Source organism: Mus caroli, chromosome 11, assembly GCF_900094665.2.
Source record: "Mus caroli chromosome 11, CAROLI_EIJ_v1.1, whole genome shotgun sequence".
Classification (NCBI taxonomy): Eukaryota; Metazoa; Chordata; class Mammalia; order Rodentia; family Muridae; genus Mus; species Mus caroli.
In genome coordinates this window covers 45,314,085-45,328,422 of record NC_034580.1, presented here as the reverse complement: position 1 = coordinate 45,328,422, position 14,338 = coordinate 45,314,085, and the positions used below count along the sequence as shown (strand labels likewise).

General features: G+C 45.6%; 1 protein-coding gene across 2 annotated transcripts in view; it reads left to right on the top strand.

The window, feature by feature from the left end:
* The first annotated feature begins 277 nt into the window (after window positions 1-277).
* Window positions 278-14,338, top strand: part of Rufy1 (RUN and FYVE domain containing 1) — a 42,027-nt gene continuing 27,966 nt past the window's right edge. Inside the window, exons 1-4 of one of the 2 annotated variants that reach the window (XM_021175693.2) lie at window positions 278-761; window positions 10,155-10,328; window positions 11,453-11,570; window positions 12,219-12,320. In XM_021175693.2, the coding sequence (XP_021031352.1) occupies window positions 428-761; window positions 10,155-10,328; window positions 11,453-11,570; window positions 12,219-12,320 (728 nt within the window). In that variant the 5' untranslated portion in view covers window positions 278-427. Of the gene's footprint in view, window positions 762-9,908; window positions 10,043-10,154; window positions 10,329-11,452; window positions 11,571-12,218; window positions 12,321-14,338 lie in introns of those variants that run through there. The other variant, XM_021175692.2, reaches the window with a different exon arrangement.

Sequence of the window (14,338 nt, the reverse complement as noted above, 5' to 3'; positions counted from 1 at the left end):
CAGCGATCTGCCTGCCTATGCCTCCCTATGCTGGGATTAAATGCTTGCCCCACCACCACTCGGCTACATGGTCTGTTTTAATGTCCCCCTTGTGTGGGGGAAAGAAACAACAATAACAACAACAAATAAAAATCCAACAGTGAGATTTTGATTCAAAGGGGGAAAAAGGCATGTGAAATTAAAGTTTAAAAGAGGAAGTTGTGTCACAAAACGTTAAAATAAGGCGCATTCCCGGAGGTGGGAAGTAGAAAGTCCAAAAGTAACTTCTAAGTGCTCCGGGCTGGGGATCACCTGCGATTAGGAATCGTACTTTCCCGAATGCTATACAAGGAAAGCAAGCCCAGGTGAGAGCGAGCAAGGAGGGAAGCGGTCGCAGCTGCTTAAGGTCGTCGGTCCAGAGGAGCGGCGGGTCACGTGACCGGACAACATGGCCGCCCGCGGAGAATGCCGCCGGGCGGGGCAGGATTCGGAGCCGCAGCCGGAGCCGGAGCCGGAGCCGGAGCCGGAGTCTGAGCCGGGGCCGGAGCCGGAGCCCCAAGCAGGCCTAGAGTCCGGGGAAGCGTTCGAGATCGTGGACCGGAGCCAGCTGCCGAGTCCCGGCGAGCTGCGGAGTGCATCGCGGCCTCGAGTGGCCGACAGCTGGTCGGCGCCCATCCTGACGCTGGCGCGCAGAGCCACTGGGAACCTGTCGGCGAGCTGCGGCAGCGCGCTGCGCGCGGCCGCGGGGCTGGGAGACGGCGGCGGCGGCGGGGAGCGCGCAGGTAGGCCGGGGTCCCGCGGGCGGGGGCTGCTCCCGGGCTGGGGAAACCTGACCCGCCCGACGAGCTGCTCCGCGGAGCTGTGCGGCGCAGCGCGGCGCGGGGCTCTGCAATTGGTGTGACCCACCCGGCCAGGGTGACTGCGGCCCGGGACTCCCCTCCCACCTTGTTTGTCTTTGTGAACCTCAGAGCAGCTGCGTCGTGATCACGGATTGACTTTAAATAGGAGGTTTACATTAGCGACTTAGACGGAAAATCAACTGTGTTCATATTTTGCATACTTGACAAATGAAGTCCGGTGCTGGTCCCCAGTTAACAATCTCGGCAGCCTGCCGGTTTGCACCTGCGGCTGAGGTTGACAGCGTATTCCAAAGTTGGTGAGAGCAGCGAGTCAGAGTCAGGAGGTTTTAGTTCCCTTTATTCTCCCGCCACTAACCCCCCCGTGGGACGAAGACAACCCATCACCCCTCCTACTCGCATTTCCCAGGCTATAAAAACGGGGATTAAAAAAAAATTTAATCAGCTACCTTGTACAATCCGATTCAGCTCTTATGATATAGATTAGAATTTCAACATACCAATAAGAAAGAACAAAAGCAAATTATTTTTGATGGCTGGGCTTGGTGATTCGGGTGCATACTTCCTGCACATGTTAATGTACGTGCTCAGAACTGCGCTAATTATAATGCATTGGTGTTTCTGAACATATCTAAAATTACGATATAAAGGATAGCCAAGGTGTTGGGCGGGCGTTGTGGTGCTCGCCTTTATGACCAGCACTTAGGAGGTAAAGGCTTGTGGAGCTCTGAGAGTTTGAGACCCGCCTGGTGTACATAGTGAGCCCCTGCCTCTAAATAAATAAGCAGACAAATAAATAAATAACCACGTTTCACTTGGCCCCGGGCACTTACTGTGAATGGACTATGCAGACTTCAGGTTGCTGAGGTAAAGTGAGTGTTGACTGTAAATGCCTGGGGCATCTCGTGCATACAAATAGACTTTAGTACCCAGATTTTATTTTAAAGAACAAAATCACAACAAAGACAACAAAAAAGCTTCTTTTCTTGGTAATGAATTAACCTTGATTTTCGGTTTTGGTCTTGTTTTGTTTTTGTTTTGGTTTTTTTTTGTTTTGGTTTTAGTTTTTTGTTTTGAGACAGGGTTTCTCTAAGTATTCCTGACTGTCCTAGAACTCACTCTGTGGACCAGGCTGGACTCGAACTCAGAAATCCTCCTGCCTTTGCCTCCTGCATGCTGGAATTAAAGATGTGCACCATCACCGCCTGGCAATCTTGGTTATTTTTATAACCTTTTCTTTTGTGTGTGTATATGGGTTCACGTATGTTTGTACATGTGTTTGTGTACTTGGAGACCAGAAGTTGGCTGTCTTCCTCAACTGTTTAACCCACCTTATTTTTGAAACAAGGTCTCTCACTAAGCCCGGAACTAACCAATTGGCCACACTGTCCAGCAAGACCCAGGTGTTAGCATTCTGTCTAAACTCCACCCCCACAGTTACCTAGCAACAGCCAGGCAGGCCTGACCCACTATAAAAGGGGCTGCTTGCCCCCTCCTCTCTCTTACTCTTGCTTCCCCCTTGCTTCTCTCTTGCTCTTCCCTTTCCCCTTCCCGTCCCCCTCTCTCCACGTGCTCATGGCCATGGCCATGGCTGGCCTATACTTCTCTACTCTCTCCCTCTCTCTGCCTCTACTACGCTTTTAACTTCCCTCCCCATACCCTGAATAAACTATTCTGTACCGTCATGTGGCTGGTCCCTCGGGGAAGGGGGTGCCTTGGCATGGACCCACCGAGGCACCCCCTTCCCCCATACCTCACCACACCCCCATAGAACATATCTTATACCTCTTTATCTTTTTATAAACACATCACCAGGTATCGTTCTGTCTCTGCTTTCCCGGGGAAGCACTGGGAATGCTAACAAATGCTGTCATGCCCAGTGTTTAACACTGGGGATCTGAACTCAGGGCTTCAAGTTTCATCTCCAGCCCTGATTTTTTTTTTTTTTTTTTTTTTTTTATCATCATGCTTGCTGTGCTGTGCCTGTGGAAGTCTGAGGATGCCTTTCAGGAGTCAGTTCTCCCCTTTTACCATGTGAGTTTCAGGGCCAGAACTCAGATCACCAGGCTTGTCAACAAATGCGTTTACCGGCTGAGCCATCTCACCAGCCCTGGTTTTTACTTTTTGACTCTTAAAACGTACACACATTATGTACCTCCACAAAAATATTTTTTTCTTTATATCCATATCTTATCCTTTTCCCATTTAAAATTGTTTTGGTTTTAGTTGTCTACTTAAGCCTGTTGGCTGAGAGCAAAGATACAGAGAGAATTAACAATAGTTCCCAAATCTCAGGAAGTTTTGGGTGAGGATGGAGAGAGGCTGGTAGTAAATTCAGAATAGAGCTGGGTAGGAGGAATGGTTTCTGAAGTTCGTACTGTAGCTAGAATAGCTAAGATCAGCAATAACTACCCAATATTTTCTAACAGCTAATGGAGATGTTTTACTCAAGCCTTCCCAACAGGGAAAGGAAAACTGTTTGAGATGGTGGATATGCCAGTTGCCCTGATGATCGTTACATGTTAAATCTATAAGCCAAAATGTCACAGTATACCCCTTAAATTTGTACAATTACTGTTGCAATTTAAAATAGGTTGACAAAATGGCCTGGTGGGTAAAGGTGTTTGCTTTCAGATCCGAGTTTAATCCCCAAGGCCCGCGTGGTAGGAGGGGAGAACTGACTCTCACAGCTTGATCTCTGATCACCATATGAGTACCATGGCCTGTGTAAACAACCCCCCCAACTCACTAAATAAAATGCATATGTATATGGGCGTGTCCATATGTGTAGGCGTGTCCTAGGTCAGGATCATGGCTATTCTTGTGCTGCATCTTGTCTAACTGGAAAATCTTCAGGAAACAACACACAGAGACATCAGCTGTGTTAACAGTGCCTTCCTCTAGAACATACAACACACACACACACTTAGGTAACATTTGTTAATCTCACAGAAGGAGAGCAAAGACCATTATCCAGATTCTTTGGTCAGATTATGCAAGCCTAACTTTCTGTCAGACAGGGATAAGTGGGCTTTGAGAAAATAGCGTCAATCATAGGAGAAAGTGAGATTCATATCACCCCGAAAGCTGCAAGCCTAGGGGGCTTCCAAGGGGTTTTTGGTTACATAGGAAGCTGACAGAACATCTTATCTAATCAGGGTAGAGTTTAGGGTATAGGCTGTAGAACATGTCAAATGGGTCAAGACATGGTCAAACCCAAGTTTTACAGAAAACAGGAATGAACTTATTTGATCTGGTAACAAAAAAAAATTTTTTTTTAGCTTGGTTTGGTATTTGGTTTTGTCAAGACAGGGTTTCTCTGTGTACAGCCTTGGCAGTCCTAGAACTCACCTTGTAGAACAGGTTGGCCTTGAACTCAGAGAGATCCACAAGCCTCTGCTCCTGAATGCTGGGGCTAAGGGCATGCACCACCACACCCAAGCAGTGCTAGTGGCTTATAATCTTAAAATGGAGTCAGGCTGGTCCATCACTTTCCACAGTTAGCTTTTTAAATGTGGAAGGAGGATATACTACAATAATGATAAAAAGTGTAACAGGGTGAACCCACAAGCCAGTAACCGTGACTTGTCCCTAACAGATCTTCTTGCTGTCCCTGACTGTGTGGACTGTACTCTGCACCTCCAGCAGTACACAAGGCTTGTTTACATGGTTGTCCCACGGTGCGTGAGGAATGCAGTTGTGTAGCAGCTATGAGGGTCACAGACCATGGGAATTCTTCTGTTCCATTGTAGTCTTGTACTTTATCAGTCATTGACTGAAGCATTGTTATACTGCTCATACTCTCTCTGATAGGTAAAGTGTGCCTGTGCTTCTGGAGAATCATAGATAATCAATAACCATCCGATGAACAAGGATGTATGTTTTCCTATTAGGGCAATGACGTAAAGTGTAGACTTCCTTCTATGTTTACCAAATGCCACAGGAGTGTTAGATCTGTGCTCACACCATCACCCCTCCTTCCCCCTCTTACCTCAGTTTCCACAGTAAGCCTGGGAGGTAGTAGGGCTAGCTTCGTGGGTATGCCCCTGCAGCCGCTTCGATCAAGGGGCAAGGCTTGCAGAAGCCCCATGCTTGGAATTGATGATAATTTTTTTCAATGCGGCATTTGTATCTCACACCTCTAATCCTAGCACTAGAGAGACTGGGGCAGAAAAATTACAAGTTTGAAGCTAGCTTGACCTACATAGTGAGACTTCTGTACCAAAAAACCAAAATGACAAAATAATAATTTTCCTCATATTTCTGGGAGACGGATAATTAATTTTTATGTGTTTATGTGTGTGCCTGGGTGAATTTATGCTCGCGTCATACCTGTAGGTGCTTGCAGAGTCCAGAAGGGAGCATCCGATCCCCTGGAGCTGATGTGGGTGCTGGGAACCCAGTCAGATCCTCTGGGAGAAGCAGCACATGATGTTAATTATTGAACCAATTTTCCAGCTCTGAATTTGTGTTTCATAAGTGAAGCGTGCTGAGAGCAAGGAGCAGGGGCACTTGGAGCCAAGCTCATATGAGATATCTGACTTCTCCAAACTTCTGAAACGTCTCCCTAACACTCCTCACCTCTACTGTAGCCATGAGTGACCAGGAAGGGCAGGGACAGAGCCCCTCTGAGCCCTCTGAATCTCAGGGCAAGGTGGAGCCACAGCACACTGATAAAGCCACTGAGGAGGTGACTGTCACCCACCAATCTATGGTAAGGGAAGACTAGCATTGGTGTTTTGGTCCAGGCCAAGATTTTACATGGGCTTTATGAATTGTGTGTTAGATACTATTATCTTCATCCATCTTATTACATTTTTTTACTTATTTAATGAGAGATAATGTGTGTGGGAGAGAGAGAGAGAGAGAGAGAGAGAAAAGAAAGAAAAAGAAGCAGCTATGGAATGTTATAGGATGCTTTGGTCCGTGTTTTAAAATATCCCACCTGAGCCCGGGTGCATAGTTGTCTTCTTTCACTTGTGTGTGTGTGTGGGGGGGTTCTTACACATGCATGTGTGCATGAGTGCACATGTGTACTGTTGAGTCTTTCCAAGTGTCTTTGCACATAACTCTTTAACTTTCTCAACACTACACTTTCAGACACACTGGGTATATATAATGGCATAACTTGTTTTTTAGAGTGAAGGCCCACGGGGCAGTCTTACTTCACAGTTATTTAGATAGGCCTTGAGTCTCAGCTACTCCCAAGATTGGATCGGGGGCTTGCTGAGCCAGGAGTCAAAAGCTAGACTAGGTAACATACCAGCAAGCCACCTGGAAGGAATTCTCTATTGTGCCTGTCTCATCAGGTCACTGTGTGAGCTATGTCTGCCTGTTCTTATCCGTGGTTTTTGTTTGGTTTTCTGTGGTTTTTGAGACAGTCTTGTGTAGTCCAGTCTGGCCTCAAATTTAATATGTAGACAAGACTGGTTTCAGTCTCTGATCCCAAGTGCTGGGATTCAGGAACATGCTACCACACCCATCTTCGATGTGTCAGAACACCTCTATACACAACTGGTACAATCTTTTTCTAAGTGACACAAGCTAGCTTTCCCCTTCACTTTAGTGATTAAGTGAGCTATAGAAACAAACAGAGAAAATGTCTGAAAATCTAGAAAGCCTGGGATTGTTTGTGCTATCAATTCAGTGCCATAAACACTACCCCATATTAGTGCCCCATGCAACCTGAGATAATATTAGTAGTCCATGCAGCTGAGGATAATATTAGTGGAGCATGCAGCTGAGATAATAGTAGTGGAGCATGCAGCTGGGACTATAGCTCAGTGGTAGAGTGCTTGCCTGATATGCACCAGACTTTGGGTTCAATACCCAACACAAGCTAACTGGGCATGGAGGCACTGGGCATGGAGGCGAGTACCTGTAATCTCAGCACTTACAAGATGAAGCAAAAGCATCAGAAGTTCAAGGTCATATTGTCTCTTATCTATTTTCTATTTTTAATGCATTCCTGTACATGTATGTGAGGGGCCACACTGCTTGTATGTCAGAGCATAGCTTGCAGGAGTTGGCTTTCTCCTTCCAACGTGTGGGTCTCAGGGATAGAACTCAGGTCTTCGAGCTTGGCAGCAGACCCTTTAACACACTGAGCCACCTTAACATGCTGGGCCAGATACTGACTTTAAACCTAAAACTGTGAGCTGGAGAGATGGCTCGGTGGCTAAGAATACTGGCTGTTCTTTCAGATGACTCAAGTTTGATTCTCAACATCCACATGGAGGCTTACAGTCATCTGTAACTCCAGTCCAAGGGTATGAGACACCCTCTTGTGGCCTCCCTGGGCACCAGGCACACATGTGGTTCACATGCATATATGCAGGTAAAAATACCCAAACATGCATAGCATAAAAATAAACTTTTAAAATGCTTTTCTAAAAAAGAAAAAAAAAAAAAAAGAAAGGAAGAAATGTCTCTACTGAGAAATGCCAAAAATACATTTCACCAAGACTTAACCAAATGGTAACTAACCTGCTAGTCATCCATTTACACACCTTGTTTAACGCAGAAAATGCAAAGGGATCTAGACGTGGCTTATTCCATTACTCTTTTGTTAATGCAGTTTTTTTGTTTGTTTTTTTTTTATCAAAAGTCTTTTTTCCATGATGTCATCATTGCCCTGAGACAAGCCTTGCGCTCAGGGATCACTTGCCTTTGTAAAGCAAAGGAAGGATGCACGGGAAACATGGAGCCTCACAATGTGTGCACTGACAGGGGCCTGTTGTGCTGCTGCAGGCCTTTAATCCCAGCACTCAGGAGGCAGAAGCAGTCCAATCTCTTGAGTTTGAGGCTAGCCTGGTCTACAGAGTGAGTTCAGGACAGCCAAAGCTTCACAGAGAAACCCTGTCTCGAAAAAACAAAATAAATAAATACTCTTTAATAAACTTTCTAGCCGGGCAGTGGTGGCACACACCTTTAATCCCAGAACTTGGAAGGCAGAGCTGGCAGGTTTCTGAGTTCAAGAACAGCCTGATCTACAAAGTGAGTTCCAGGACAGCCAGGGCTACACAGAGAAACCCTGTCTTGAAAAACCAAACAAGAAAAAAAAGAAAGAAAGAAAGAAAAAAAGAAAGAAATGTTAGCCCCATTGCATGTATATATGTATATGTGTATGTATGTATGGTGCTAAACACCTAGAAATTCCTATTCCCAAGTCTGGCATTTAGACAAAAGCCAGCCAATCCCTCAATGACTAAAGAAGATAGTTCATACTTGCTAAAAGGAGTCATTCTCCTTATCTCTGGCAAAAAGGACATATGTCCCTTCCATTAACCTATGCTTCTACTTGGGAGGCAGAGGCAGGTGAATTTCTGAGTTCAAGGCCAACCTGGTCTACAAAGTGAGTTCCAGGACAGCCAGGGCTAATCAGAAAAACCCTGTCTCAAAAAAAAAAAAAAAAAAAAAAAAATCAAAACCAAAAAACTATGCCTGTGGTGCCTATTAGCATATCAAGGTCTATGCTAGGCTCTAGGGTCCCTCATTCCCTATTCAGAAGTACTTGTTACTGAGTAATTCTGGCTGGAGTACCCCATCCCCTACCCTAAACCTCTCCGGAGTCTACCCCCACTTTCTGTTCCCTCCCCCAGCTTCTCTTCTCCTTCCCCAGCTTCTCTTCCCCCTCTCCCAGCTTCTCTTTCCTATGTAACTCAGCCAGTTTGGCTAAGAACTCTATTGGCTTCCCTCATAGCTCCACACTTGGGCCTCTGCATCTCTCTTCACCCACCTGCACTCTCTCCCCTTCCCTCTCTTTTCTCTCCTTTTCTCTGCCTCCCCTTCTGCCAACCAATGCTCCTCTCATGGCCCTCTATTCTGCTACCCACATTCAGTCTTCCAGATGCTCTGGCTATGATCTCCATAAAAACCTCTTCAACCATACCCAGGAGCAGTCATGTCCTCATTTCCATTCAAAGAGCACCTACATGTTCCCTTTTAAATCTGTGTCCTCATGAGCGTCCACATCCAGAATGTACTTTATCAACGGGAAGGGCAAAATCTCCCACACGAAAATTAAGGTTGAGACTTGGGGATTTAGCTCAGTGGTAGAGTATTTGCCTAGCAAGTGCAAAGCCCTGGGTTCCGTTCTAAACTCTGAAAAAGAAAAGACAAAATAACAAAACAAAACAAAAAATTAAGATTGAGCAAGCGCTTTGCAGAAAAACAAAACAAAAAACCTAGGAGGCAGTAGATGGTGTAAAGTTGTTTAACCTCAGTACTAAGACGGCTGCAAACACACTGGAATCTCTGCGCCAAAGGACAAGATAGAAGGCTGACACTGGCCAAGAGGCAGGCACTCCACAGGGAGACCCCTCCACCCTGCAGCTAGTGCACCTGCGGGAACTTTTAGTTTGAAGTCTTAGGGGGAAGGGGCATTAAGGAATTTTGTTTTTGTTTTTGTTTTTTAATGTATGTATAGGGGAGGAAGGTATGTGCAGGTGCCTGCAGAATCCAGAAAACCTCGTAGGAAGCCCTGGAGCTAGACTTACAGGTGGTTGTGAGCACGGGTAGTAGGCTTGGAGTCTCTGAAAGAGCAGTACACTGTCATAACGTGGTCATAACCGCATAATCTCTCCAGTGGCAGAGTCTAACTTTTTTTAAACTCTAGGATGCCATTTCCTGGGTTTGAGCAAACATTTGGTAAGCACTTGTTCTAGATATCCCATACTATCTGTAGTCAGACTCTCCAAAGTGACAAGATGAATAGAATGGAAATGGAAATAGAGCTGAGTTATTTCTAGCAAACATTTTAGAGTTTGCAAAACATAGAATGGCTACAAGTCGTGGATGAAAGCTCAGAGTCTGGAAAGGAAGGAAGGACACTTTCCTGCAGGCACAGATAATGGAACATAAAGACATCTGAAACGCTGTAAGCCCCGGGAAAGATCCGACTAGGTCCAATGACAGCCCAAGATGGCCACCTTCCTCCGTGGGTGTGGCTCTGAGCTGTCTTCGTCCAATAGAAATAGTCAGGGGCTGGGGGGGTGGGGCTAGATTTTGTTACCTATCATTGGTCGGGTGAGAGACCAATCGCGTCGAATCTTGTTAGACCCAGCCCCCTAGCAACGCAAGGAGCCGCTAAGAAGAAGGCTCAGCTCGTGGCTGTCTGTCTCTGCTACCACACTAGGAGCCTGGGACTCTGTGGTCTGCAGAAATGGAATGCGGCTTGTCTACGAACCCCGGATATCCTCCCGCTAGTGCGTCCGCACCCTGAGCAAGTTCCTGACCCTCTGCCGTACCACTCTGACCCCTCTCAACTCCAAACCCCAATCAGCCCACTAACGAAGCTTTCCTTGTGTGTCCCCACAGCTTCCAAAGGCCAGATGATGGAGGAGCGTGCCAACCTAATGCACATGATGAAACTCAGCATTAAGGTCTTACTCCAGTCTGCCCTTAGCCTGGGACGCAGTCTGGATGCAGACTATGCCCCCTTGCAGCAGTTCTTTGTAGTGATGGAGCATTGCCTCAAACATGGGCTGAAAGGTGAGCCTGGGGGTGTCCGGGAGTATAGGAATTTGGGCTAAGTCTTTGCCCTCGCTAGTACCAAGCATTGTTGTGGGTGTAGAAAGGAGAGTAGCCCACAGAACACACAAGTCCCCTGTGTTCTAGAGCAGCATTGTCCAGTACTGCAAGCACAGAGGCCATTCATAGTTCTCTGATAGGCACTTTTTAATAGTAAGGCTTAAAATCCACCATGTTTTACCTTGCCAGCACATGTCATTTCAGTCCTTGGCTGAACTAGCCACACTACAGCTGCATCTCGTGGCTGTTGGTGGCCTTGGGGAGTGCATTTAAAGGCCAAGACGGTGGATACAGAAACACAGAACTATGAAATGCTATCAATTCGGGGAAGCAAAATTTAAAAAAAAAAGTGAGGATGTTAGGAAGTGAAGACAGGAAACTTTTTTTGAGGGGTTGACATGTGAACTGAGACCTAAGAGAACACTACAGAGATTTGGGCCACAACATTCCTAGCACAAGGGAAGGGGGACAAAACAAAACAGATAGTAAGGTGCAAGTGGCCTGGGTGGGACCAGCCATGGCTTGAGGCAGACACTTAGTAACCCAGAGTGTGGAATGGGAGATGAGAGCTGCTAAGTGGGAGGGGCTGGACCGTGCAGACCCTTAGAGGTCATGACAGCGAGCCAAATTTTCTTCTAAGTAAATTTGGAGCTTAAGGGAGCAATGTGACTTAGTTTGCATCTTAAACAAGCAAACCCTTCTAGCCAAATGGAGAACACGTTATAAGGGTGCGGAAATGAAGATATTAGGAAAGCAATTAGGATATTGTAGTAGTTCAGGATGGAAGTGGCTGTGACAATCAGGAGTCCAGCAGTGATGCTGGCACCAGGGTGAAGGGGGTGGGATTTCACAGATTTCAGTTCATAAGCAGTAACCTCTTGAAGAAAGAGCATGGGATCAGAGAAAGCTCATTGCTGAAGGAAGGCAGAGCCGATTTGTTCTGTGGCCTCTGCCATCCAAATGCCTGGGTCGTAGGATGGAGTGTGGAGCTACGGAGCTGTGCTTGGCTTTTGAAAGGAAGCCAGTGGGGCCCAGGAGAGCCTGCAGCCCATTCTCATGACTTACACTCATGTTTCCCCTTTTAGTCAAGAAGAGTTTCATTGGCCAAAATAAGTCTTTCTTTGGTCCTTTGGAGCTGGTGGAAAAACTTTGTCCTGAAGCATCAGATATAGCTACCAGTGTCAGGAATCTTCCAGAACTAAAGTGAGTAAGAAGTAGTAATGCTGAGTGTTTGCTTGCCACTCTCGGGTGTTTGCCTCCTCTGAAGTCCTTCCTAACTTAACACTCTGTAGCAGGAACCATGACATGGATTCTGACCCCAACTGGGCTGCTCACTCGTCACATGACCTTGATTGAGACTTGAACCTTTCTAGCCCTCCCACTCCTGTTCTTTAATATGAAGACAGCGGCTGCCCCTTGCCACGTGGTTCAGGTCGTTTACATTTGTTGTTGGACTGCAGACAGGGCACCTGGCTGCTCTCACTGAGGACTGGAGTTTGGTTTCCAGCACCCACAGCAGGTGGAACGTGGGAATCAGGGAAACTGCAGACGTGTCTCTAGCCCAGTGACATGGTATTTCACCACAAACATAAGTTGCATAAATGAGCCTGGGCCTCAGAAATGTTTTGAGACCCTTTACACTTGAAAAGCCTGTGATACAAAATGCAAAAGGCACCTAAGTTGCACAGTGTGCATTCTCTGTGCCCAGACAGTACCTCTCTAACCCCTACACTACAGTATGACTGTGTGTGTGTGTGTACGTACACACACACTCCTCCCACAGGTAATTATTTTGTCCTGTGTTTGTCACTGTTCTTATGCCGTAGTGGTCTGATTCTGTTTGAATTCTAGGACAGCCGTGGGAAGAGGCAGAGCGTGGCTTTATCTTGCTCTCATGCAAAAGAAACTGGCAGATTATCTGAAAGTCCTCATAGACAACAAGCAACTCCTAAGGTATCATAGACAACACCCATCCCCTAAGGTCTCATAGACAACACGCAGCTCTAAGGTATCATAGACAACACGCAGCTCCAAGGTCTCATAGACAACATGCAGCTCTAAGGTATCATAGACAACACGCAGCTCTAAGGTATCATAGACAACACGTGGCTCCAAGGTATCATAGACAACACACAGCTCTAAGGTCTCATAGACAACACATAGCTCTAAGGTATCATAGACAACACACAGCTCTAAGGTATCATAGACAACACGCAGCTCCAAGGTCTCATAGACAACACGCAGCTCTAAGGTCTCATAGACAACACGCGGCTCCAAGGTATCATAGACAACACACAGCTCTAAGGTCTCATAGACAACACGCAGCTCTAAGGTATAGACAACACACAGCTCTAAGGTATTGTATCATTGTATTTGTCTATTACTTTGTAGTTGCAGCACAGTCTGTAAGTCATTGTCAAAAAAAGAAAATAGAGTGTTCCTAGCTGAAATCAAATCATCCTAGATCCTAGTTTTCAGTGCTCTGAGGTTTGGTTTGAAGTGTTTCTTTTTTTGTTGTTTTTGTTTGTTTGTTTGTTTGTTTTTCCCCAAGACAGGGTTTCTCTGTATTGCCCTGGCTGTCCTGGAATGCACTCTGTAGATCAGGCTGGCCTCGAACTCAGAAATCCGCCTGCCTCTGCCTCCCGAGTGCTGGGATTAAAGGCGTGCGCCACCACGCCCGGCTTGAAGTGTTTCTTTACTGAACCCAAATATCCCAGAAGCATTATGACTGAAACTCACAGGACTTCATTTTGAAATCCTAAAGATAATTCTCCCAGAATATTAATGCTTATAATTTGGTAACTGGCAGCCCATTCAATAAGTTTCAATAAAATGGTATTTATTAGACTGGATGATAACAGGAATAAAATAACTGTTGAATGGTGGGTAATTCTTTTTGTAAAGAACATACATATGTCATCCTAGCTGAAGATTTCGCATCCAGTTTGTAAAATGTGGATTTGTTAGCATTAGTGGAAACTTAAATAGTGGCTATCACTGAAATTTATGACTGACTCATTCTTTATATTTATGGCTTATAAACAAGTAGTCATTGTAAAAGAGATTTTCTCTAGACTGAAATGTATATAACAGAAATCTCTATAGAGTTAATCTCTTGTCTAACTCAGATTAAAAAATCCTTTTCATCGTAGCCAAGACCCAAATTTTTTTTTATTGTTGAACATAGCTTGTTTTAATTTTTGGTTTTTCTTTCCTTTTAAATTTATTTACTTATTTTCAGAAGTTGTGAATACCATGGCACATACATGTGGGTCAGGAAAAAAAAATGAAGTCAGTTCTCTCCCCTTTTGGGGGAGGGGGGTGCGGAGAGAAGATTTCTCTGTGTAGACCAGGCTAGCCTTGAACTCACAGAGCTTCACCTGCCTCTGCCACCCAAGTGCTGGGATTACAGATGAGCACCAGCACACCCACTCAGTCCTCTCCTTCAATCCAGCGGGTTCCAGAAATCAGCTCAGAGTGTCAGGCTGGTGGCAGGGGCCTTTGTCACTGTCACCTCACCAGCCAGTCATGGTGTCCTAATGTTTCAGACAGCCAAGGTCTGCGACAGAGAGAAGCCAAGTGAAGACACAGGGACACAAGGCAGGACAACAGGAAGACAGAGGCCAGGAGTAGGGGAGAGAGAGGGAAATAGTGGCTCGGGATATAAACTGCTTGCTTTGTAGGCATGAGGTTCAGTCCCCAGCACATACATGAAAAAGCTGGAGTTAGAAGCTCTCTTTCATGCAGACAAAACACCCATACATACACATAGAATAAAATGATAAAATATAAAATAAAAAGCAGCCATCTAAGGACCAGCACCTGAGGTTGACCTCTGGCATATACACATACATATACACATACATACACATACATATACACACACATATACACATACATATACACATACATACACACACATATACACACACATATACACATACATATACACATACATATACACATACATA